This window comes from Somniosus microcephalus, chromosome 12 (assembly GCF_052327205.1).
Source record: "Somniosus microcephalus isolate GS21.2 chromosome 12, FLI_Smic_1.0, whole genome shotgun sequence".
Taxonomy (NCBI): Eukaryota; Metazoa; Chordata; class Chondrichthyes; order Squaliformes; family Somniosidae; genus Somniosus; species Somniosus microcephalus.
The window spans coordinates 204,278,060-204,302,438 of record NC_140998.1 but is presented as its reverse complement, the minus strand read 5'-3'; the positions used below and the strand labels follow the sequence as shown (position 1 = coordinate 204,302,438).

General features: G+C 44.0%; 1 protein-coding gene across 2 annotated transcripts; it reads right to left on the bottom strand.

Moving 5' to 3' along the window:
* Window positions 1-2,627: 2,627 nt before the first annotated feature.
* Window positions 2,628-23,908, bottom strand: LOC147109945 (myelin-associated glycoprotein-like). Of its 2 annotated transcripts, none has more exons than XM_086003943.1 (10): window positions 23,637-23,908; window positions 20,051-20,407; window positions 16,737-17,060; window positions 15,254-15,514; window positions 11,427-11,687; window positions 9,920-10,177; window positions 8,605-8,895; window positions 6,919-7,012; window positions 5,464-5,509; window positions 2,628-4,267 (listed from the first exon to the last, which is right to left on the bottom strand). In XM_086003943.1, the coding sequence occupies exons 1-10, from the start codon at window positions 23,683-23,685 to the stop codon at window positions 4,070-4,072; spliced, it is 2,139 nt and encodes a 712-aa protein (XP_085860069.1). In that variant the 5' UTR covers window positions 23,686-23,908; the 3' UTR covers window positions 2,628-4,069. The 2 variants fall into 2 exon arrangements, with proteins under 2 accessions (XP_085860069.1, XP_085860070.1); XM_086003944.1 differs by having other exon boundaries at window positions 5,464-5,506.
* Between the last annotated feature and the right edge of the window lie 471 nt (window positions 23,909-24,379).

Below are 24,379 nucleotides of genomic sequence, written 5' to 3'. Positions count from 1 at the left end.
TGCCTCTGAGACAATTTTGGATCCAACTTGCCACTTTGCCTTGGCTTTTATTCCCGTGACCAGTCTGCCATGCGGCACATCTGTTTCATAGAGTCATAGAGTCATAGAGTTATACAGCACAGAAAGAGGCCCATAGGCCCATCGCTTCCGCGCCGGCCATCAAGCGCTATCTAATCTAATCTCATTTTCCAGCATTTGGTCCGTAGCCTTGTATGCTATGACGTTTCAAGTGCTCATCCAAATGCTTCTTGAATGTTGTGAGGGTTCCTGCCTCTACCACCCTTTCAGGCAGTGAGTTCCAGATTCCAACCACCCTCTGGGTGAAAAAGTTTTTCCTCCAATCCCCTCTAAACCTCCTGCCCCTTACCTTGAATCTATGCCCCCTTGTTATTGACCCCTCTACTAAGGGGAAAAGTTCCTTTCTATCCACCTTATCTATGCCCCTCATAATTTTGTACACCTCAATCAGGTCCCCCCTCAGCCTTCTCTGCACCAAGGAAAACTACCCCAGCCTGTCTAATCTTTCTTCATAGCTGAAGCGCTCCAGCCCAGGTAACATCCTGGTAAATCTCCTCTGCACCATCTCCAAAGCAATCACTTCCTTCCTATAGTGTGGCGACCAGAACTGCACACAGTACTCCAGCTGTGGCATTACCGGCGTTTTGTACAGCTCCATCATAACCTCCCTGCTCTTATATTCTATGCCTCAGCTAATGAAGGCAAGTATCCCATATGTCTTTTTAACCACCTTATCCACCTGTTCTGCTGCCTTCAGGGATCTATGTACATGCACACCAAGGTCCATCTGATGTTTCGTTCAAAGCACCTGTACACCTTACAACCGTCTATTTTGGGGAAGGTGAGGTTAACTGGGAGTTTATCTACGCAAGATACTGCGTCTGTTGAACTCAGATGTGTCTGATACAGTGACCGATCGCCTTGGCAACGCTGCAGAGTTACCACTTTGTGTCGCTGTTGGATTGAAAATCCTTCATCCTCACAGAACACAGAACAAGTAACACCTCGGGCTGCAGGAGGAATCAAAGAAGTTACAAAAAACTGAAATTTGAATTAAGAATATGGATTGTCCAATAGTCTGTAAAATCACAACCAATGCAGCAATTAATCTGCCCGCAATCTAGCTAAAGTGGGTTAGGCACTTAAGGGTCAGTCAGGGCTCCCGCTCCTGTCTAAAATCCCGCCGACACTCGCTTTGAGGCTTGCAAGCTAAAATCTGATCATTTGAGAGCTACCGGCGGGAATCAGGTTTCAACAAGAAACAAGATGTTCAGAATGGGGACATCATTGTAAAATTGGACATGGGTAAATGCTGGGATATTTTTAAATAGCTCTCGGCTGTGGGCGTCGCTGGCAAAACCGACAGTTATTGCCATCGCCAGTTTCCCTTGAGAAGGTGGTGGTGGGCCGCCTTCTTCAACAGCTGCAATGTATATTTCTTTATTCAGTCACAGGATGTGGGCGTCGGTGGCAAGGCCAGCATTTATTGCCCATCCCCAACTGCCCATAACTAATTGGCTTGCTAGGCCATTTCAGAGGGCAGCAAAGAATCAATAACATTGCATGGTTCGGGAGTCACATGTAGGCCAGACCCAGGTAAGGACGGCAGATTTCCTTCCCTAAAGCAAATTAGTGAACCAGTTGGGCTTTTACGACAATCCGATAGTTTCATGGTCACCATTACTGATACTAGCTTTTTATTCCTGATACTGTGGCAGCAAGAGCAGGTCAGAGGCTAGGTATTCTGCGGTGAGTGTCTCACCTCCTGACTCCCGAAAGCCTTTCTACCATCTACAAGGAACAAGTAAGGAGTGTGATGGAATACTCGCCACTTGCCTGGATAAGAGCAGCGCCAACAACACTCAAGAAGCTCGACACCATCCAGGACAAAGCAGCCCGCTTGACTGGCACCCCATCCACCACCTTAAACATTCACTCCCTCCACCACTGGTGTACTGTGGCTGCAGTGTGCACCATCTACAAGGTGCACTGCAGCAACTTACCAAGGCTTCTTTGGCAGCACCTCCCAAACCCGCGACCTCTTCCACCTAAAAGGACAAGGCCAGCAGGCACATGGGAACACCACCACCTCGAAGTTCTCCTCCAAGTCACACACCATCCTGACTTGGAAGCATATCGCCGATCCTTCATCGTCGCTGACTCAAAATCAGGAAACTCCCTCCCGAAAAGTACTGTGGGAGTAGCTTCACCACACGGACTGCAGAGCTTCAAGAAGGCCGCTCACCACCACCTGCACAGGGGCAATTAGGGATGGGCAATAAATGCTGGCCTTGCAAGCGACGCCCACATCCCATAAACGAAAATAAAATTATAGACTGAATTTAAATTCCCCAGCTGCCGTGTTGGGATTTGACCTCATGTCTCTGGATCATGAGTCCAGGCCTCTGGATTACTACTCCATTATTATAACCACTCTGTGGACCTGCGAAGTTGCTCCAAAAATGTTTACTAATCATTCTTACAGTGAATTCTTACAGCGCTTTAATAATCCGGTTGGCTCTCCTGTTTAATAGTCTATTAATACTTTGCCTCTTTGGTTAGAAGCAGCTGAGGGTGATTCAATTACAGGCAATAGTCAACACAAAGGCAGTAGTTTGAATTTTATTGTGCTCACAGGCTGCAATATGGGTCTGCACCGATTGGTCCAAATCTTCCATCAGTGTACAGCGTGTTTAACATGTCTAATCCGATGAGAAGGCTGTAAAGTGTCCGTCAGATCTCCCTTACACGGTATAATCGGTTGGACACTCGGAGATGTAGCATCATGGACAACACAGTGCACGGTTTCCCGTTCCTACCCATTCCTTTGTCCGTGGATGCTTCCTACATAGGCAAGCACAGGTGAGTACGCACGGGGTACTCACCCGTAGGCCCAATGGAAGTGCCGGTTTCATGCATGCAGTGCGCATGCCTGGAAACCAGCACTTCCGTTCCCCTGAAAGAAGGGGTTCAGAGGTGGAATGCGTGCGCCGGAGAGGCAGCGCGTGCGCATTGAACTTAGGTTTTTTTTCCAGCTTTAGCCGGGAGGGTAAGTCTCCAACAGTTACACTTTTAAAAAGCAGGCGGAATGCCTGTTTTAAGAAGGTTAGTGGTGAATTAATTAAAATTAAAACATTTTTTCCACAGGTTTATTATTTCTAAATAATTTAAAGAAAGGTAAGTTTATTTTTAGCCCCGTTAGAAAATGTAATAATTTTTTTCAAAAACTTTAATTATTGTTTAAAATAGTTATTTCATGTAACTTATAGTTATTTTAAAAATGTGATTTAAAAAAAATTATTTGAAGATTGAGTGGTGTTTTGGGGCTGATAGTATTTATAGCTCTTCCTGTCAAACTTATGAATGAAGCATGCCCTGCTACCATTGGCTCTCTATGGCCCACCTGATCCCAGGGGACGCATCGAACTAACTGCGCCCCTGGGTTACGCAAGCACTGCGCGCCGGCAGTTGGAGGAGGCCCAGGATTGCACTCCCACGCAGGCCCACAGCACAACAGCCGGCGCGGTAGGTAAGTGCAAGTCGGGGGCTTGCACCCGCGGGAAGCCCCTGACCCGAATTTCTGGGCCATCAAATCAGCGTTAGATTACCCGGTGAGTGGCAGTGGGCTGCATCGCACAATTGCCCTCAATGGCTTTAACCAATGCAGTTGAGCAATGCAGCTTCGAAAGTAAACAAGTTGCTCATGGATGAATCGTCTCTGAGGGTATCCAAATGGACTCGGAGCCCTGGGTTAGAGAGGGACAATATATCCATTTTTTTATATCGCTGTTCAGTGAACGCTACTGCAAGTGGCCTTTTTTGATATCTAATAAGGACAGGAAAAGACTCGCGACATATCTCATGGTGAAGGGAGGCAGCGGCACAAAAGCAGCTTAAGGCAGAGATTTTAGGAATCGGAGCCAACTAGCGTTCAAGTTGGAAGTGGAGCATATTGGGTCAAATACTGCAAGCAACAACAGCGAGCGTCTCCAATGTCCTGATTGTAAAAATGCGTCGTGTCTCTCATGGTATTTCAACTGAAATGTTAGGATTAAGACAAGGCGTCCTCTGCAAGTTCTGGTCCTTTTCTGGTGAATTTAGTATCTGCATACACGCTCCTCTCGTTGCGATTTACATATTGTTGCTCTTGAGTAATAGTTAAAAATTGCACATTGGCGTAAGAAATTTCGTCGTTCTGCTCCGTCCAGTTGGATATCACTTCTCCGCCGTCACTGTCGGGATATTCCATCTGCAACAGAAAGAATCCGTGGTACGACTAAAAAAAAACACGGGGCGTAAAACAGGTGATCCATGTAATATCGCTCCTTTTACGCTATCGTCCGCGATGAATTTCGATCTTGGCTAGCCCGCAGTTCTAGTTTTCTCAGTTGTTCTTTGTAATCTAGTGGACATTGTTAATGTGTGCTGACACTGGCTGCCGGAGGGAATACGTGCTCACATTTGCGCCTGATCCTCTGCGTAACCAGCCATGACTTGGGCACATTGCCCAGCCGGGAAGGACTTACTCGACAGTGATCAGGGATTGGAACGATGTCTGCCATTTACCCCAGTAGCATCGAGGCTATACTTAGAGGCAACTGTCAGCCTGGCACAGACCTGAGATTGAAACTTGCGGCCACCTTACACCAGGCGCAGACCTTACGCTCAGAACACATGTTATCTCTGATAAAAACCAGCGAGGCAATTAGGACATTGTAATTAATCCATTGGGCACACAGCACTTGGGAACATCCTGAAGAATTGAAATGCGCTTTATAAATATATTGGGCGGGAATTTCCGACCCCCACGGTTGTGTATGAAGTGTTCAAACCCGGCACTTGCGATCTGTCAAGAATCCTCATGAGGCCTGCTTCTACCAGCATAAGAGTTTAACAAATAGAAAAATAAAATGTAATCACTAATTTATGAATTAAAAATACACCTAAGAAATGTAAGTTTATTTTTAGCCCTGTAAAATCATTTAATTACTTTTTACAGAAAATTTAATTTTTGTTTGAAATATTTAATTAATTGCCATTTTAATTGATTTTCAATATGTAATTAAAAACATATTTAATGTTTTAGTGTGTTTTGAAATGTGATCACCATTCATGCTTTTGACAGTTCTGTGCGTTCGGACCTTTCAAAAGTATGAAGGGGCATTCCCTTCTTTGATTGGTTCGCCTGGACCACGTGATCCCCGGCCGCTTGCGAACCGCATGCGCCCCGTGGGATACCTGGGCCTCTAGACATTTGGCAGAGGAGAGGCGCAGGATCGGAAGCTTCGGGATCTACGGAATCAGCAGGTAAGTTCATAGATTTTTTTCCGATCAAAGGCGTCCGCCCGCAGAAGGCCTCTGATCGGAAATTCAGGGCTATTATTTTTCACGCGGATACAGGAGTGACGCCTGTTTGTATTGTATGGCGCTCCCGTCAGTTATTACCTTTTCGGCACGCCAATATCGTAGAGAACCATTCTTTCTTTTTCTGCTGAGAAAAAGAACAGAGTTAAATAAAAGCACACTAATTTAAATGTCAAGAAATCATAAGAACATAAGAATTAGGAGCAGGAGTCGGCCGTACGTCCCCGCGAACCTCCTCCACCATTCAGTAAAATCATGGCTGATCCATGCCCTCAACGATACTTTCCCGCCCGGTCCCCATATCCCTTGATTCCCCAAGAGCCCAAAAATCTACCTCTCTCAATCTTGAGCATAATCAACGGCTGAGCATCCACAGCCCCCTGGGGTAGAGAATTGCAAAGGTTCAAACCCTCTGAGTGAAGAAATTCCTCCTCATGTCGATCTTAAGAGGTTGACCCCAAATCCATCTGCTCGGCTACAGAATAACACGCCTTCGAAGTGTAATGATTGCAATATTTATAAAACAAACACAAGAGGAAGGCTGATTTCCTCTGGTCACTATTAGCAGTGGAATTTCAATCTGTTGGAGGCGGCCCAGGATCGGAATCCCACGCGCGCCCACAGCTCAACGGCCGGCGCGGTAGGTAAGTGCAGGTCGGGGGCTTACACCCGCAGGAAGCACCTGACGCGAATTTCTGGGCCATTATGTTATTGCAGTCCACAACAAGTGCTACGGCTCTCATCCTCCCAGAATGCCAGCCCTAAAGTTCCTCATTGCAGTTGTAGCGTCCACTGGAACAAGCAGATTTTGGTTTCACTTATCAATTGAAAGATGGCATCTTTGCAAATTTAGCAACTTCTCAGTAGGGCAGTGAATTGTCATACTAAATTATATGCTTAAATCCCGAAGTTGGGCTTGAATCCACAAACGGAACATAGCACATTGAGAGGAATGGGACGTGGTCAGTGTTCCACATGGTGTCTAGCAATTATGCGTCGCTGGTCTTAATGTAGGATGGATTGGCCGACCATGAGAAGCATGGATTCAGGACATTTATCAACACAAAACAAGCAGTCCTCCCTGTCGTCCCTATATTAGCCCTCTGCAAGAACTGTCTAATAAAGTCAAATCCTATTCTTTTTCATCCGTTCGCTTTTACTTTATTCTGCTAAATTTTAATCCACTTTCTTTTTAAAAAGTTATTGCAGACTCTGCTTCTACTTCCGCTTCTGGTTGTTCGGACATGTCAGATCCTGAAAGCACTATACTATCTAAATATTCTCCTAAAAGTTTGTTTGGTGAATATCTCAATGGAATGCCTTAGAGTAAGGATTATTATGTGAACAAACTACTTTCATTCAGTAAATAAGTAATACATTCATTTTCAGGCACTGGAGATAATAGTAATTTGAGAAATTCGATCTGGTGTTGTCCATTTAACCCAGAGTTGCTGCAACTGCATCAAGTTAACAGGTAGCGTGTTAGATATTACGGGTTAAGTATAACAGTAATTGTAATCGCGAAACAACACTTACTTCCCGAACTTCCTGGCCACAAAGATCACAATCAGAACAATGGAAATCATGACTGCTGCTCCGATTCCGACTGCCAATTTCCAAAACCATCTTTCTAAATATCAGAAAATAATATTAGCAGATTTAAGTATGTTGCAAGGAACATCAAGTCAGCTCTGGCAAAAATACATAAGAGTTCCTATTGTGGGAGCAAATTCATGCATATTCAAAAATAACCCTAAATATTAAATCATAACAGTTAGTAGCTTGTATACAATCATGTGATTTTATACATACTTCCCTCGTTTGAATATTCTATTCTATAATATTCTTACATAAAATATATTGCAACAGCAACTCACAAACCCGAGGCCCACCACCTAGAAGGAAAAGGGCAACAGGTGCATGGGAACACCATCGCCTTCAAATTTCTCTTCGACACACACCATCCTGACTTGGAAATATATTGCCGTTCCTTTATGGTCTCTATTCAAAATCCAAGAACCGCTGGCTAACAGCACAGTGGGAGGACCTTTGCCACCTGGATTGCAGATGTCCAAGCAGAAGGCCCACCACCACCTTCCCAAGGGCAACAATGGATAGGCTGCCAGTCTTACCAGTGTGCCAAAGACTAGTATTTAGAGGTGCTGAGTGGATGAGAATCATAATTTAAGGATTTAATTGCACCACTGGACCAACTAATCTTACCCTCAATTCCCTGGGTAACTAAAATGCTCAGGCTTGTTCAAAATTTTACCGCAAGGACAGTCAAAAACAGTCTTGATTAGTTCTAATAACAGTCAGTCACACAGCTTAAGCAGCTTATGAGGCCTTGTACTGGTTGTACCAGGGAAGCTAGAAATAAGAGAGATAAGGTAAATTCCAATGACGTGAAGAACGTACAAACAAGAAAACGATGAACATCGCAGAGTTGTCGGAAAAACACTGCAATGTCGGGGCCAAAATGCCACCCTTAGTCTGAGCGACAATGGTATTTTGGCTATTAGTACCAATTAATAAAAGTGTATTTGTTGAAGCCCAAATATGGACACTGGCCAAGCGAACTTTTGCTAAGAAAAGGGTTAAAACCTCGATACTCAAAGAATAACTTTTAACAGATCTACTATGAAGACAAATGAACAGACTGAAGACGACGTCACCTGTGTTCGAGAGGTTCTAGAGGCCATGGGCTGCGAGCTACTCGTTAAACTATCGCCTGTTGTTAAGTATATTATGCATGAAGCTTATTAAATCTTGATCTATTGCTCAAACATACTGGCTGCTGCCTATTTGTCTATTGTCCAATTACTCTAAGAGAGCATTATGATCTTACATAGCGGCCCCCGTAACCCAAGATTACGTTTTTTAAAAGACCATCAATTGGGGCACTGCTTATGTCATTCCAGGATGGATTTTCCGAACACACATTATCGTGTTGGAGCATTTACTGCTGGATGTACAGATTGGGAAATTCCGGGCACGCTAGCCATGAATCTGAAGATTAAAGTGAATTTAGATGGAAATCTAGAGAGGCGTTTAACAGCTCGCCATGCTGATTTTGCACATTTTACACTATCGCCGTAAGCCCAAACCACTCCCCCAGATGATTAATTTACAATGCAAGATACAAGCAGATACCAATGAGAAAGGCGCTTCTCAAATTTATTCCTTTCCAGTTTTACTCAGTGAAATACAAGCAGAAGTTACCTGGTAAATAGAGCAGAATTGTGGAGGAAGTGACACCGTGCTTGTTTTTTCCATAACAAGAGATGCGATGGTCAAGCCCCAGTTCCTTGTTAAGTGTAAGTGTGCTTAGCATGAGGTTGTTGTCCATTGCTGAAGAAGCGACTCCAAAATCAGAACTGTTCCCCGTGATGTTACGGCCATCCAGGTACCATGTAATGTGGTCTACTGATGGATTGGCCTTCAATGTACACACACACGTTATGGTGTTTTGAGCCCTGGTGCAGTTCGTTTGTTCCAGTATTCTCGGTGGATCTATAATAAAGTAAAATATAAAACTCTTCCTTAAATTTAACTAACAGCAGGGTTATGGAATGGTGTGACAAAAGCAGACACAGAATGTGTCTGAGGCCAATGTGCATTGCAATTCTATTAGGAAAAATATTTAATTAACCCTGGAGAATGTGACAAATAACATCTTGAAAGGCGTTAGCTGAACAATGCGAGTTAGCGACAATAATAGTAAACAGGTGCAAATTCCTCTCAATGCCCAGTGATAATCGCGGTGTAAATATGCCGGATGGATGCATCTAGGGTTAGAAATACTGTGCGGTACCATCGGGTTTCAGTGTGCTGGGCCGTGCTTTGTTTTCAGGTTGGCTACCATTGTAAATGTCAACCACTGCATTTTTTATTCGTTTATGGGATGTGGGCATTTATTGCCCATCCCTAATTGCCCTTGAGAAGGTGGTGGTGAGCCGCCTTCTTGAACCGTTGCCGTCCGTGTGTTGAAGGTTCCCCCACAGTGCTGTTAGGGAGGATGTTCCAGTATTTTGTCCCAGCGACGATAAAGGATTGGCTATATACTTCTGAGTCAGGATAGTGAGTGACTTGGAGGGGACCTTGAAGGTGATGGTGTTCCCATGCGCCTGCTGCCCTTGTCCTTCTAGGTGGAAGAGGTTGCGGGTTTGGGAGGTGCTGCCGAAGAAGTCTTGGCGAGTTGCTGCACTGCATCTTGCAGATGGTACACACTGCCGCCATGGTGCACCGGTGGTGGAGGGAGTGAATGTTTAAGGTGGAGTATGTGGTGCCAATCAAACGGGCTGCTTTGCCCTGAATGGTGTCGAGCTTCTTGAGTGTTGTTGGAGCTGCACTCATCCAGGCAAGTGGAGAGTATTCCATCACACTCTGGCTTAGACACAGCCATGGGAAACCAAGCATCCTATAGGGAGCGCCAGTAATGTATTTGGGCTCCAATGGAAGGAAGTTAGCTGCAGCTGTAGTACAATGAAACAACGTCACTCGAACCCAGATATCCCAACCACTTTGCTGTACTTACATTCTACAAAAATCATTGTGGAGCTTCTTGTAGTGCCCAAGTAATTTTCAGCGGTGCACCAATATTGTCCATCTTCTTTTGAACTAATGTTCTGAAATACCTCTTTCAGTTCACTGGTGGAAGATGTGCTGATCTCTTCACCATTTCTCATCCATCTTAAAGTGACAGGTGGGTTTCCCTGGGCTTTGCAATCTATGAAGAATGAGCTTCCTTCCAATGTTACTATAGACAAATTGACCACTGGTTTCCGCGGTGCATCTGAAACAGAGCCAGGTTTAACCAATATAAGACCATATTATAAAAATAATTCATTGGCTTTACAACCATTGTGTCCGTGACTCTTACAGCTTCGATGAACAGCAAAAATCATTTTAAAGTGCAATGAGCCAATATTGTGAATGTCTCAAATGCTAAGTCAATGCAAAGCTGGTTTAACATTATTTGAACCTGATCGAAATCACAGAGGAGAGATTTATAGACTTTGTTGCAGCTGTACTTCTAGAAAGACCCCAAAACAGTAATATTGGGAAAATTATTTTCACCAATGGCTTCAGAATGAATTCAGTAAAATATTCATGTCTAGCTATCACATGTTTTATTGCCAACAACTTTCTTTGCGAATGCTGAACACTTTTTTCCTGCTGCAGTTGAAATTAAATTTCTGTGTCAAACTGGTATCGTGCAATTTTCTGCATCACCTTAATTGCATGCAATATAAATTGCATTTATATTTCAATGTTCCCCAATGGAGCATTGTATTCGAAATCAAAGGAATGTCCTACAACGTTGCATTCAGATCTGCACCCACCGTGATGCACCGCAAGAATAGTTACTGTTCGTGTGCAAGGGAGCATATTGCAGCATAGCATTCACATCTGGAACATTGTGGTACTTTTTTTAGAGCCCTGTACTATTTTAAACATCAAATTGACAATTTAGTTCTTAATCATACACTGGCGTCTTTATTTGTTTAATTTGCCTCTCTGCCTCTTCTTTTTAACCTTTGTTGAATCGTTTGCATCTAGGGAAAGTCCACCGTGCGTCCCTGTCGTTATCGCTGTCACTCATTGTTCTGATCTCTTTGAAACTAACCGACCACTGGAAGCAAATAATCTATATATGGACCGGGTCTATATATCTCGCTCTCTTTCTCGCTCCCTATCTCATTTGTTGTAGACCCTGCTTTCTCTTCAGTCAGTCAATGACACAGATTCTTTTGTAAATCTGAATGCTAAAGTATTGTTAAGCATTGAACAGAAATATAATTAAATATAGAAATGACTTAATTTTCCTATTTTAACGGAATTCTGATGGCTTGAAAAGGTAATATGCAGGAACCTGCAGTCTGTGCTTATAGTGCCCCGATGCTTGAAGCGTTGCATGATTTTCTTTCACCGGCTTCTTAACAGAGGCATTACTACGTAACAATTTCTAGATGGATATCACAACAAGTCATTTATTGATCATTGTGTTTTTTCAAAGAAGGAAGATAAATTCCTAGGCTTACATTCTACAGTGATGTTCATCCAGCTGCTCACGCTGCCATGCTTATTTTTTGCCTCGCACTGGTACTGCCCTTCATCTTCATATTGTATGTCAGGAAAACTCGTTGTCAGCACATTGTTTGAATAGGAGGTCTTAATGGTGACACCGTCTTTCATCCATTGTAAACGAGACTCTGGTTTACTCTGCGTAATGCAGTATATCGGTATGGAACTACCCTCTCTTACAGTCAGCGAGGAATTTACCAGTGGTTTTGAGGGTGGATCTGTTAAAGTGGAAGATTATATGAAAGCAGACGGTCAGTGGTTATGGTCAGAACAAAGGGTTGTTAGTCCTGCAACAATAATTTCCACGTGATTCCGGCCTGCGCAGTTTCAAATGACATACATAATATATATTGAATATTAACAGTATTGTTCTTATAAGACTATCCTACAGTATTGTAATAAATGACAAGATGTTAGTACAACCTGGCCTTTCCACGTGGTCTCAAGATGATCAAACTTGACCTTTGTGGGCTGCCAAGACTTCCAACTTTCCTCAGAGCTCTCACCTTCAGGAGGGAACAGGTTCTATCTTTATGCTATTCGTCTACCTTGAGCTGCACAAACGCATTTCTGTCCCTATCCCTCGGTCGTTAATCCCATTCACATGACCGTATTTCAGCTATCTTCAGAGTTGCCTCATATTGCTAAACCTCATCTCTTAGCATGACTGAAAGCACAACATGTTCTTCGCAGGAGAACGTGCGCTTTTGTTATAAGAATACCAACTCATTACTGTCCTCGCATCGTGCCTCCAAATCCTAGTTTCCCAACCTTCAAGTATGTGCGTCCCTTAGCAACCAATCGTCTTATCTAGTTTCTGTCTTTGAGGTTCCAATCTGTCTTTTGTTCACACACAGAGATACAACTCAGTTTCTCCCTTTTCAGCTGGTGCACAAAGCGAGCAGGGATATTTGACTACTTTCTTAAGTTCCAACCAATGTTTGAATCAATTTAAACCAACAACAGTATAAAATTAAATATAGCCCTAGAGATTGCAACACATTCGACCCTCTTACCCGTGGTCGTGCTAGCTCGTTCATGGGAGCTGTCCACTCTAATCCTATTCTAATCCCTGTGCACTCCCCTCTCCCCATTTCGTTTTATAATCTTCCTTTTCAAGTAGCTAATCAGTTCCCTTTCAAATGTTTTAAATCTCTCTGTCTGTTTATTTAATTGTGGTATAACATTCGATGTTCCAATTCGTACGTGAATAAAATTTCTACAACTTTAGGCTTCATTGATAATCTTGTCCCTAGTTGCACTCGATAGCCATTTGCAAATTAAATGGAAACTACAACGATTACTTAGAATCTACAGCACAGCAACAGGTCATTCGGAGCAAACCGTCCATGCCTCTGTTTATACTCCACACAAGGGTCTTCACACTCTAGTTAGCGTCTCACTCTGCCCTCATATCACTCTATTCCCTCCCCCCTCATGTAAGCAGTGCATTTAATGCATCAATACTATCTGCATGAACCATTGCATGTGGCAGCGATTTCCACATTCTCATCTCGCTCCTCGTAAATACACTTCCTGCTAAATTCTTTATTTGATCTGCTTGTGTTTATCTTACGTTCATACCCACTTGTTCGCGACTCACCAACAAGCAAGTTCAGTTTATCCACGCCCAACCATCATAGTTTTAACGGCTTCTGTCAGATCTCCTCTTAGGCTTATCCTTGCCAAAGGAAATAGCTCCGGTCTGCAAAGCGTTTCCTGACAATTGCAGCCTCTCAATTCTGGTAACATCCTTGTCAATCGTTTCTGCCTTGTCTCCAGTATTTTAATATCGTTTTTGTGACAAGGAGACCAGAAGTGCACACAGCACAGTTTATTTTGCTGATGTTTATTGATCCTCCATTGTATTTAGTTTCGTCCTTATCTACTGCCCTCCTACCAAAATGAATCACCCCACACTTCACTATATTGAATGATATTCTTTATTTTTCCACCCACTCTGAAAATCTGGTGACGCCTTCAGGCATCTTGGTGCAGTCCTCCACGTTATTATCTGTATATCCCAGGGGAGTGTCATCTGCAAACGTACACACCATGCGGGTGTGATTGATCTTTCGCAATAACGCACAATGGCCCAGAAATTCGGGTCGGAGGCTTCCCGCGGGTGCAAGCCTCCGACCTGCACTTACCTAGCACGCCGGCCGTTGAGCAGTGGGCCCACGTGGGATTATGATCCTGGGCCTCCTCCAACTGCAGGGCGCAATGCTTGCGTATCGCAGGGGCGCAGTTAGTTCCATGTGTCCCCTGGGATGACGTGGGCCATGGAGAGCCAATGGCAGTAGGCAATGCTTCATTCATAAGTTTGACAGGAAGGGCTGTCAAACCTATGAATACGATAAGCCCTAAAACATCACTAAAACTTCAAATGCATTTTTTAAAAATCACATTTTGAAAATAAACTATAAATTACATGAAATAACTATGTTAAACAATCATTTAAATTTTTGAAAAAATTAATTTCCTTTTCTAACGGGGCTAAAAATAAACTTAACTTTCTTTAAAGTATTTAAAAATAATAAACCTGTGGAAAAAATGTTTAATTTTAATTAATTCACCACTTACCTTGTTAAAAGCAGGCCTTGCAACTGCTTTTTACATGTCTAACTTCTGGAGCCTTACCTTGCCGGAGAAACCTGCAAAAAAAAGTAAGTTCGATGCGCACGCGCTGCCTCTCCCGCGCACACGTTCCAACCTCTTAACCACTTCTTTCAGGGGAACAGAAGTGCCGGTTTCCCGCGCATGTGCAGTGCAAGCACGAAACCGGCACTTCCATTGGGCTTACGGGTAAGTACCCCGTGCGTACTCACCCGTGGAGACCCGAGATTCTGGGCCTAATGAGGGACAGTGCACTGGCAGCCCATTTGACACCTGCTCGATTTCTGTTCCAGTCAAGGGTATAAAATGGAATGCCCATTCATGTTTGCCTGATTTGCTTTACCGATCATGTGCAGTTTTGCCCCTCTGTGACCCCAATTCCTCACTTGTATAAGCCGTAAACAACAGTGCCCCCAGAAAGGATCTCTGAGCAAAATCACGTCTCACATTCTGTCAGTCTGAACAACTTCTCAGAATGCTCACACTGAGTTTGCTGTTTTGTAGACATTCCGCGACCTAGCGCCTGATGGTAGAGGGCTGTATCATTGTAGTGAGTCTGTAACCTGGCACCTAAGTAACAACCTGACAGGCCACATTGTGAAGAGTGGTAGTTATATATATGTATACCAACCAATAGTGTGGGTTGTCATGTAGTGCAGGAAGCCTTTATGTTCTTCCAAAACACAAGATTCAGTGGGGGCGTGCACACCCACGGGACTTGCACATTCTGCTGCCTTTCAACTCAGCATTTAGGCCTTTTGTTTGCACTCTCTGGCCTGGAGCGGGATCGATTCCTGCACCATGTGATTCCGAGCTGCGGATGGTACTATGTTGACATGCTTCTGCTAGCAAATATTTTTAGTGTTCCTCTCAATGGAAAATGAGGACTAGTTAAAATTTATAGGGGTGAAAGTGTTTATTGTGGAAGAGCCAAAGTGTCGATATTGAATAGACACCCCGCTCACTTTTCTCTTCCATTATAGGCAGCAGAAACAAAAATCAGGCGGGGTGTAAAAAGGACGGCCGCCACCGCCCATTTTACCCCATGGGCTTTATAATTAAATTAGTACAAAATACGACATTGTGATTCAGTAATTTCGATTTTCATTCACTTGTATAAAAGTCAATGCAATCATTTTTCAAAAGATTGAAATTATTTTGTACTCACATTCAACAGCAAGGTTTATGGAGCTTACTGACGTCCCGTGTTTATTGGCAGCGTAGCAGAAATATTGGCCTTCATCCTTAAATGTAATGTTGGAAAATTCTGTCTTCAAAACGTTGTTGGAAGACGTGTTGCTGACAATTCTACCGTCCTTTTCCCATTTTAGACTGGACTCTGGGTTACTCTGCGTTGAACAGAGAATGAATGCAGATCTGCCCAACACTATCACCGATGCTGAATTGGCGACAGGCTCGGTCGGTGGATCTGCAATAGAGGAGGAGAGTGTAGCAGGGTACTGTTAACATAATAGGAAGGTTATGAACAAGGTCCTCTGCTCTGCATTGACATACGACGTTCAACAATACATAAAGAATTGTGAAATAACCCACTTTGGTAGGAAGGTTGGAAAGGCAGAATATTTTTCTTAAAACTGACAGGCTAGCAAATGTTGGGAATTAGAGGTATTTGGGGAGTCCTTGTACATAAATCACAGAATGGTAGCATGCAGGTACAGCAAGCAATTCAGAAGGCAAATTATTTATTAGCCTTTATTGCAACGGGCTTGCAGTATAAGACTAAGACTGTCTTACTGCATTTATGTAGGGCTTTTTTGAGACCACACCTGGAGTACTATGTGCAATGTTGGTCTCCTTACCCAAGGAATGATACACTTGATTAGAGGCGATCCAACGAAGTTTCACTAGATTGGTACCTATCATGAGACGGCTGTCCTGTGAGGAGAGATTGACTAGAGTGGGCCTATTTTCCTGCAGTTTACACGAATGAGAGGCCATCTCATTGAAACGTATACAATTCTTAAAGGGCTTGATAGGGTAGATGCTGAGAGACTGTTTCCCCTGGCTGGAGATCCCCTAGTATCAGGATAATGGGTCGGGCATTTATGACTGAGATGAGGATAAATTATTTCACTCAGAGGATTGGGAATCTTTGGAATTCCATACCAAAGTGGTTTGCAGATGCTCAGTCGTTGAGTAATACAAGCCTACGATCGAGAGATATTTTGGGCACTAAAGAATCAATTGATAAGGGGATTGGATGGGGAAGTGGTGTTAATTTAGAATTTCAGCCATGGTTCGTGCTAAAATGGCGGAGCAGTCTCAGTGAGGCTGCATGGCCTACTCCAGCTCCTATCTCGAAACACTCACCCATAGAGCTAATTTGACATTGTTCTTAGTGGGACGGTCAGGAAAGTTCAGCCGGTAGTACAATTGACATCTAGTGACTGCAATTGGTATTCCACATATACTGGTTTCAGACTGAGTGGCTGCCGCCTGACTCTCGCCCAAACTGATAGAGGCACAGAAAACGAACGTGCATGCAACTGCATTTCTATATAATTAGACTACTTCGTCCCTATTTATTTTTTCCAGTCTACTGAGGCCGTGGATGAATTGCATAGTTCTGCCGTTGTGACAATTGCAGTCCCAACCATAAATGTTTTATAACGCCAATAGCGGATACTTACACTGAACGTCCAATGTAACCATTTCCCGAATCCCTTGTGCATGTCCTAAAACCAGAATCTCACATCCAAGCATTTCACCATCATGCTGACGCAAGGCGGTGAACGTCAGCACGGAGGAAGCTTTCTGCGACCCTTTCCAATCTGGATGGTCAAAGCCGGTGTCGATGTCTTGAAATTCTGTGGCCGAAACCGCAGCGACAAAACTGCTGCTCTCAATCCACCTGAAATCAATTTTGGCATCGGGGCAACTTTGGACGAGCGAACATGTTACGGTCACTGCTTGTCCAGCAATGATTTCTTCCGTCACTGATATATTCGGCTTCTCTATAAGATGAAGAGGTAGAATGAATGTTATTGGTGCTTTTTCACTGAATAATATTCACGTATAACGATAAACACCGGATGCAATGTAATGATATAGCTCCTTGATCCCCTTTACCAGAGAATGAAATGCTTGCATTTATATAGCGAATTTCACGACCACCGGTCCCAAAGCACTTTACAGCCAATGAAGTACTTTTGGAGTGTAGTCACTGTTGTAATGTGGGATATGCGGTAGGCAATTTGCGCACAGCAAGCTCCCACAAACAGCAATACGATAATGATCAGATAACCTGTTGTTGTTATGTAGTTTGAGGGATAAATATTGGCCCCAGGACGCCGCAGAGAACTCCTCTGCTCTTCTTCGATATAGTGCCATGGGATCTTATACGTCCACCTGAGATCGCAGAGAAGGCCTGGGTTTACCGTCTCATCCAAAAGACGGCACCTTCGACAGTGCAGTACTCCCTCAGCACTGCACTGGAGTGTCAACCTAGATTTCTGTGCTCAAATCCTTGGAGTGGGACTTGACCCCACAACCTTCGAACTCAGAGACGAGCGTGCTACCCAATGAGGCACAGCTGACACTGAGAGGCCAAGGGGAGAGGCACTACTGATTTATTTTCCTACCAAAATATTCAAGCAGTATATTTTGCCTATCTTAGGATGCATTCAGAAGCAGTTATTGGAGGAGACCAGTCTTCTATGTTTGCAAGCTCATGGACACATGGTGATCATAGGGAATTTCCCAGCCATGTCTCTTATCCTAATGACACATGGCGACGGTAGAAACTCTCACTACCTTGTTTCTGATCTCTCCCACACAACACCGCCATTGGAATATCACATCTAAGTAAATTTGTAGCCTTGATTCCTTCGGACTGGTTGACGCAGTGGGGTGAGTGGATTACAGATGATTATTTAATCTAGACCAGACCTAACATAGGAACATAAGGCACGCAGAATGCCATTCAGCACTTTATGCCCGTGCCAGCCCCGCCGAAATTGAAGGGGGTGAAAGGTTTCATCCCTGTACTTGAAATGAGGACAAGCAGTTTACAGTAGAAAGCCCCACCTCACAAAACTGTCCTAATGTGCTTGGAACTTGAAAGGCGGGGTGGAAATGGAAAATCCCGAATTGTTGCTTCCGGACAATTCTCTTTCCAGCTTGCACTTCGCACATCACTGGGTCTGAGTAGAGGGGTAGCTAATCTGCACCTCATCCCTGCTGCAACTGATCTGCAACATTACTTGTTGACACTTCGTGCCTGAAATTGAAAGTGTTCCATTCCCCAAAACTGACATCCTTCATCTGATGGGAATGCCAATCCGGCTAAGGGCCTTAATCACACGTAAATTGCATATATTTAAAAAATTGGACATTTTATCAAATATGATTTCCTTGTGTTGAACACCTCGCACTGGACTGTATCTCGGGGAGTGCTTGTACAAGCCTGTCATGATTTCTATTACATTTTAAATTAATGGAGGGGAAATCAGAAAGGGGCGTGGATTTGAATTTCCGTGCAACCTCGCATTGGACAAGTCTGTGAATTGGGATTGACCACCTGTTCAAATTACCTTTATATGTGTATACAATAGCTGTCTAATTTGACTGAATGTCCCCCTACTTTTATTTTGCATGTTGGTCTATTTTCTTATTTCCAGGCCTCCCAGTACAAGTGGTCTTTGAATTGGGGAACAGAAGCTCCTTCAGGTCAATCAAGTTAATAGTTTGTAGTGTGATGTCTCTGTTACTGGGATAGTAAGGCAGAGGCCTGTTCAACTAATCCAGGGAATGTGAATCCCACTGCGGCGGTTTCAGAATTTAAATTCAGATTCACAAAACAACATCTTGTAATAATAAGCTAGTACCAGTAAAGGTGACCATGAACCTGTCGGTTTATGGTGAAAAGACAACTGGTTCAGTGATATCCTTTCAGGACCGATATCTGACCTCCATGCCCAGTCTGACCTATATTTGACAACGTGGCTGAATCTTGACTTCCCTCTGACGTGGCTTAGCAAGGCATTGTAAGAAACAGTTATTAGATTCATGGATGATGTTTAAATCTTAGAACAGACGTCAAAACTGCAGTTAGGAATAAATGGGGGAAGTATCAGCAAGGTCAAATAACAAACACTGAAAGGCCTGAAAGTGATAAGGGGATCGTTAAATGGAAGACAACACAGGGTGGTGGTAACATAGCTAGACAAATTGAAGCCGAAAAGTCATAAAATGTCCTTAAAGAAACATAACAAAACATTCCTCAGAAAGATAAGAGAAAGGCCTCGTCAGCCAGGCCGAAAGGGGCAGTGCGAAATGACTTCCCGCACCACACGTGGATTATTGATGATTGACATTAGATAGATCACGGCCCACTGAAATAACTATACATTTAGAGGGCTGAGAGAGGGAATCAGACAGCGAGGGGTGAAGGCTTGTTCGAGGTGGAAATCAATGCCTGTCAGGCCTAACACCTTGACTAAGTTTAGCCGTTGAGGTGGATCAATGCTGGCTCAGGCCTAACACCTCCAACAGTTCTGGGGACGAATCGACAGAGGTGACCGCTGTTAGTGACTACAGAGACATACTGACCCAAGACCTGCAAGCTGCCTCATCAGCCATCCAACCAACTGTCCGCCTGGGTCTTGGCGTTCTGCTTCAGGAGTCGTAGATTGCTCTCTACTGTCACGGGTTGTATGTCTTAAACCATATGTAATGCCTGATTATGCTTTAAAACTGTAGCTCTTTAATAAAAGCCTTACAACTACTAAAGCCCTGTTGGGTAATCTGTGTGTGAGCCTGTGATCCGAATCATACAACACTCACTTGTATCAAACTCCTACTAAGAATAAGGTGCCAGTTCAGGAAGAAGGTTCGCCAAACCTTTCCTAGAGTAACTAGCGATGGACAATAAATACCGACCTTCCCAGTGACGCCCGCATCCTGAAAATTACTTTTTTCCAAACAAAAGGATGAAAAAACTCACCGAAAATGGAAAGAAACACCGGTTCAGAGGGAATAATTTTTCCACCGAATGTTGCTGTAATGTAATAGTCACCCTCATCTTCATTCCTGATGCTAGATATCCAAAAGGAGCAATTATTTGTGTGCCGGCTAGTCATCATCCCACAGCGACCTCGATATGCAGGGTCTGCCGACTCTCGTCTTTTTGAGTTGAAAATGATGGTGACTCCCGGGTCATTGGGATCCGACCCTCCCTTTAACCACATCCTATCCAGTGCAACCAATGGATGGGCAACATAACATGGGATTATCACACAGGAGCCAATCAACACTGACAGTTGCTTTGGCATCTTTACTGAGCTTTGACCGCTAACGGCAGCTGACAAAACAAAACAAATTTGAATCATTAAAAGAGCAGATTTAAAATTTGGCACCACGGTGTAAAACTGATGTTGTCTTACGCCCGCCCATTGTACAAACCGCCCGATTTTTATTTCCACTGGTAAAAATTCGACCGCAAATTTCTTTAAGTTAAAGATAATTATTAAAATAATCCTGACTATAAATGAAGGATAATCAATCAACCGCTAGGAGGCTTTAGATTTAAAATAAAATGTGGCGAGTTTAACTTCAATTTGCATTTATATAGGTTGTATAAAGTAGAAAAATGTCATTACCCGCTTCACAGACGTGTGTGTATGTTTTGAACTTACACTTTCTTCGCCTTGTGCTTTCTCCTATCTCTTTCTCAAAGGGGTCATTTTCAGTTTAACATTACACTCGTCATCCTATTTCCCTTTGCAGTGATCGCAACGTGCTGGTGAAGTCGACCAGAGCAAAGGCTACGTAAAGCTCTTAAAAGACAATGGGGAATAAAGCACCATGGACATTCCGACAGGGAATGTCGATTGTGACAGGCTGTGGTTATTGTGATGCTGCGGGAGAGGAGGAAGTCTCAAGCAAGAAACTACTGCAGAGAAATTGCAATCTGCGGAAGCAGGAATTGTGACATGAATTATCGCGTGTTGATCGCTCAGGTCCTGTACAGTGCTAATCAGAGGTGTTCAGAATCATGAGGGGTCCAGATAGCGGGAGTAGATCGAGAGAAACTATTCCCATTGGCGGAAGGGTCGAGCACCATTGGACCCAGCTGTAAGGTGATTGGCAGAAGAACCAAAGGCGAAATGATGAAAACGTTTTTTATGCAGCGAGAGGTTAGGATCTGGAATGAACTGCCTGAAAGGGTGATGGAGGCAAACCCTATCGCGGCTTTCAAAAGGGAATTGTATAAGTACCTGAAGGAAAAAAAAGTTATTGCAGGGCTATAGGGAAAGGGCGCGGGAGTGGGACTAGCTGAAGTGCTCTTGCAGAGAGCCGGCATGGGCTCGAAGGGCCGAATGGTCTCCTTCTCTGCTGTAACGATACTATGATTCTTTGAAATTACTCTCCTGAACTCATTCTATCCTGGATACAATGATCTGGATTTTGATGTACTACTAATGACGAGGTTGTTGGCGCTCGCCGTTATTACAGTGTAAAAGAGACAGTGACATCTGGCGTACGGCGGGCGCAATTAAATGCAGAAATCCGGATGTTGGTGTTAGTGATACCATGCTGTCCTCCCCCAAGACAACATAATTCTTGGGGTGTTTACGTAACCCAATTAGTATCGATTGCAGAATAATTGAAGATGAATAGAAGAAACTCCGATAACTGAGGGCATGGAGTTGGCAGCAGACCCGAGGCGGAGGGGATGTGTTACAACAGGGTAATGCTGGCGGAAGGCAGTTACATATAAATATAGAAAGATATAAGATAGAAGCAGTAGTAGGCCATTCAGCCCCTGGAGCCTGCTTCGCCATTCAATGAGATCATGGCTGATCATCCAAATTCAGTACCTTGTCCCTGCCTTCTCCCCGTATCCCTTGATCCCTTTAGACATCAGTAATATATGTAACTCCTTCTTGAATATATTTAATGAATTGGCCTCCACTGTCTTCTGTGGTAGAGAATTCCACAGGTTCACCACACTCTGGGTGAAAACATTCCTCATCATCTCTGTCCTAATTGGCTTAACGCTTACCCTTAGACTGTGACCCCTGGTTCTGGACTCCCCGGCCATCGGGAACATCCTTCCTGCAACTAGTCTGTCTAGTACTGTTAGAATTCTATAAGTTTCAATGAGGTCCCCTCTCATTCTTCTAAACTCCAGCGAGTATAAGCCCAATCGACCCAATCTCTCCTCATACATCATTCCTGCCATCCCAGGTATCAGTCTCGTGCATCTTCGCTGCGCTCCCTCCATGGCAAGAACATCCTTCCTCAGATAGGGCGACTTAAACTGTATACAATACTCAAGGTGTGGCCTCACCAAGGCCCTGTACAACTGCAGCAAGACATCCTTGTTCCTGTACTCGGACCCTCTCGCTACGAAGGCCAACATACCATTTGCCTTCTTAACCACCTGCTGCACCTATATGCTTACCTTCAGTGACTGGTGCACACGGACACCCAGGTCTCGTTGCGCTTCCCCTTCTCCCAATCTATTGCCATTCAGATAATAATATGCCTCCCTGTATTTGCCACCAAAGTGGATAACCTTGCATTTATCCACATTATATTGCATCTGCCATGCTTCTGCCCAATCACCCAACCTGTCCAAATCATACTGGAGTTTCTTGCCATCCTCCTCACAGCACACACGCCCACCCAGCATTGTGTCGTCTGCAAACTTGGAGATACTACATCTAGTTCCCTCGTCTAGATCATTTATATATATTGTGAATAGCTGGGGTCCTAGGACCGATCCATGCAGTACCCACTAGTAACTGCCTGCCACTCGGAAAAAGAGCCATTTATTCCAACTCTTTGCTTCCTGTCTGCCAACCAGTTCTTTATCCAAGTCAGTATCTTGCCCCCAATCTCATGTGCGTTAACTTTATATGGTAATCTCTTATGCGGAACCATATCAAAAGCCTTTTGAAAGTCCAAATGCACCACATCCACTGGTTCTCTCTTATCTATTTTACCAGTTACATCCTCAAAGAATTCCAGTAGATTAGTCAAGCACGATTCACCTTTTGTAAATCCCTGTTGACTTTGTACGAACCTGTCACTGTTTTCCAAGTATTCTGCTATTACATCTTTTATAATGGACTCCAGCATTTTCCCCACTACTGATGACAGGCTTACCGGTCTATCATTCCCCGTTACTAACCAAGCTGAATAATGGATGTTTAAAGTGTTGGTGCTGTCGATCAACCTTCTAACGAGACAGTTTCTCGGCGGCCCGCCGCCTGTGCTAAACATTAAACGCTGTTAAGATTAATGCATAAAGCAGCGGGATATAGGATCCAGGCGCTAGTTATATCCAAGCTTTAAACGCACACCTAGGACTGGTTGTCGTGCGGAGGCCTCATGCGTCCCAGCGAGCCTCTAGCAAGTTTTCAGACGCACCTTCCCCCAGATCTACCGAAAAATAGGCAGCAGTAGGTTAAAAACTCCAGCTCAGCGGCTATAAAAAAACTGCTGATTTAAATCCCGCCTCCCACTACCAGCAGTGGCATTCCTCCTACTCGAGTGGATTTCGTAAATAAAAAATCACTTACCTTCAGCAAACCGCAGGGCAAACAGAATGAAAAATCCAAAGCAGCTCATGGGGCTTCAGAATAAGAAAAGATCTGGCGTCTCTTGCCCCCGGTATTCGGGTTCACGGTGCTGGGCTGTGATTTGAGCACGGAGTTTGAGGTGAGGCCGATGTTCAGCAGTCCATACAATGACCGCTCACCCTGGAGGGACGGTGGACTGATGGTGTCTCCTGTATCTGCTGCACAGACTCCCCCAGCACAAAGAACGTCCGCTACTGAGCAGATATATCACGAGTGTTTGAAATGCAGAAGTGCGTCTGGTTTTCCCCTGCTATATGTTATACCGACAGTCGAATTGCTGAGAAAGCAGCTGCGACTTCCGTTATTCTCATAGCCTGGGTGCCCATGGGTGGTTTAAATATCGGGGGAAATGTCCTCTCTGCATCTCGGCGTCTTGTAATAATTCTGGGCAACAAATATTGCGGACATAGCACTCATCAACACCTCGATTAGATTCCAGCTTATAACTCTCACCCGGGTATTTGTTATTCTATATAAACCCCGCCCGCCCCGAACCCCTCGATTAGATTCCAGCCTGTAACTCACTGCCAGGTATCTGCTATTCTATATATTAACCACCCGAACCACTTGATCAGATTCCAGCCTGTAACTCACTCCCGGGTATCTGTTGTTCTATATATAAACCCCCCGAACCCCTCGATTAGATTCCAGCCTGTAACTCACTCCTGGGTATCTATTATTCT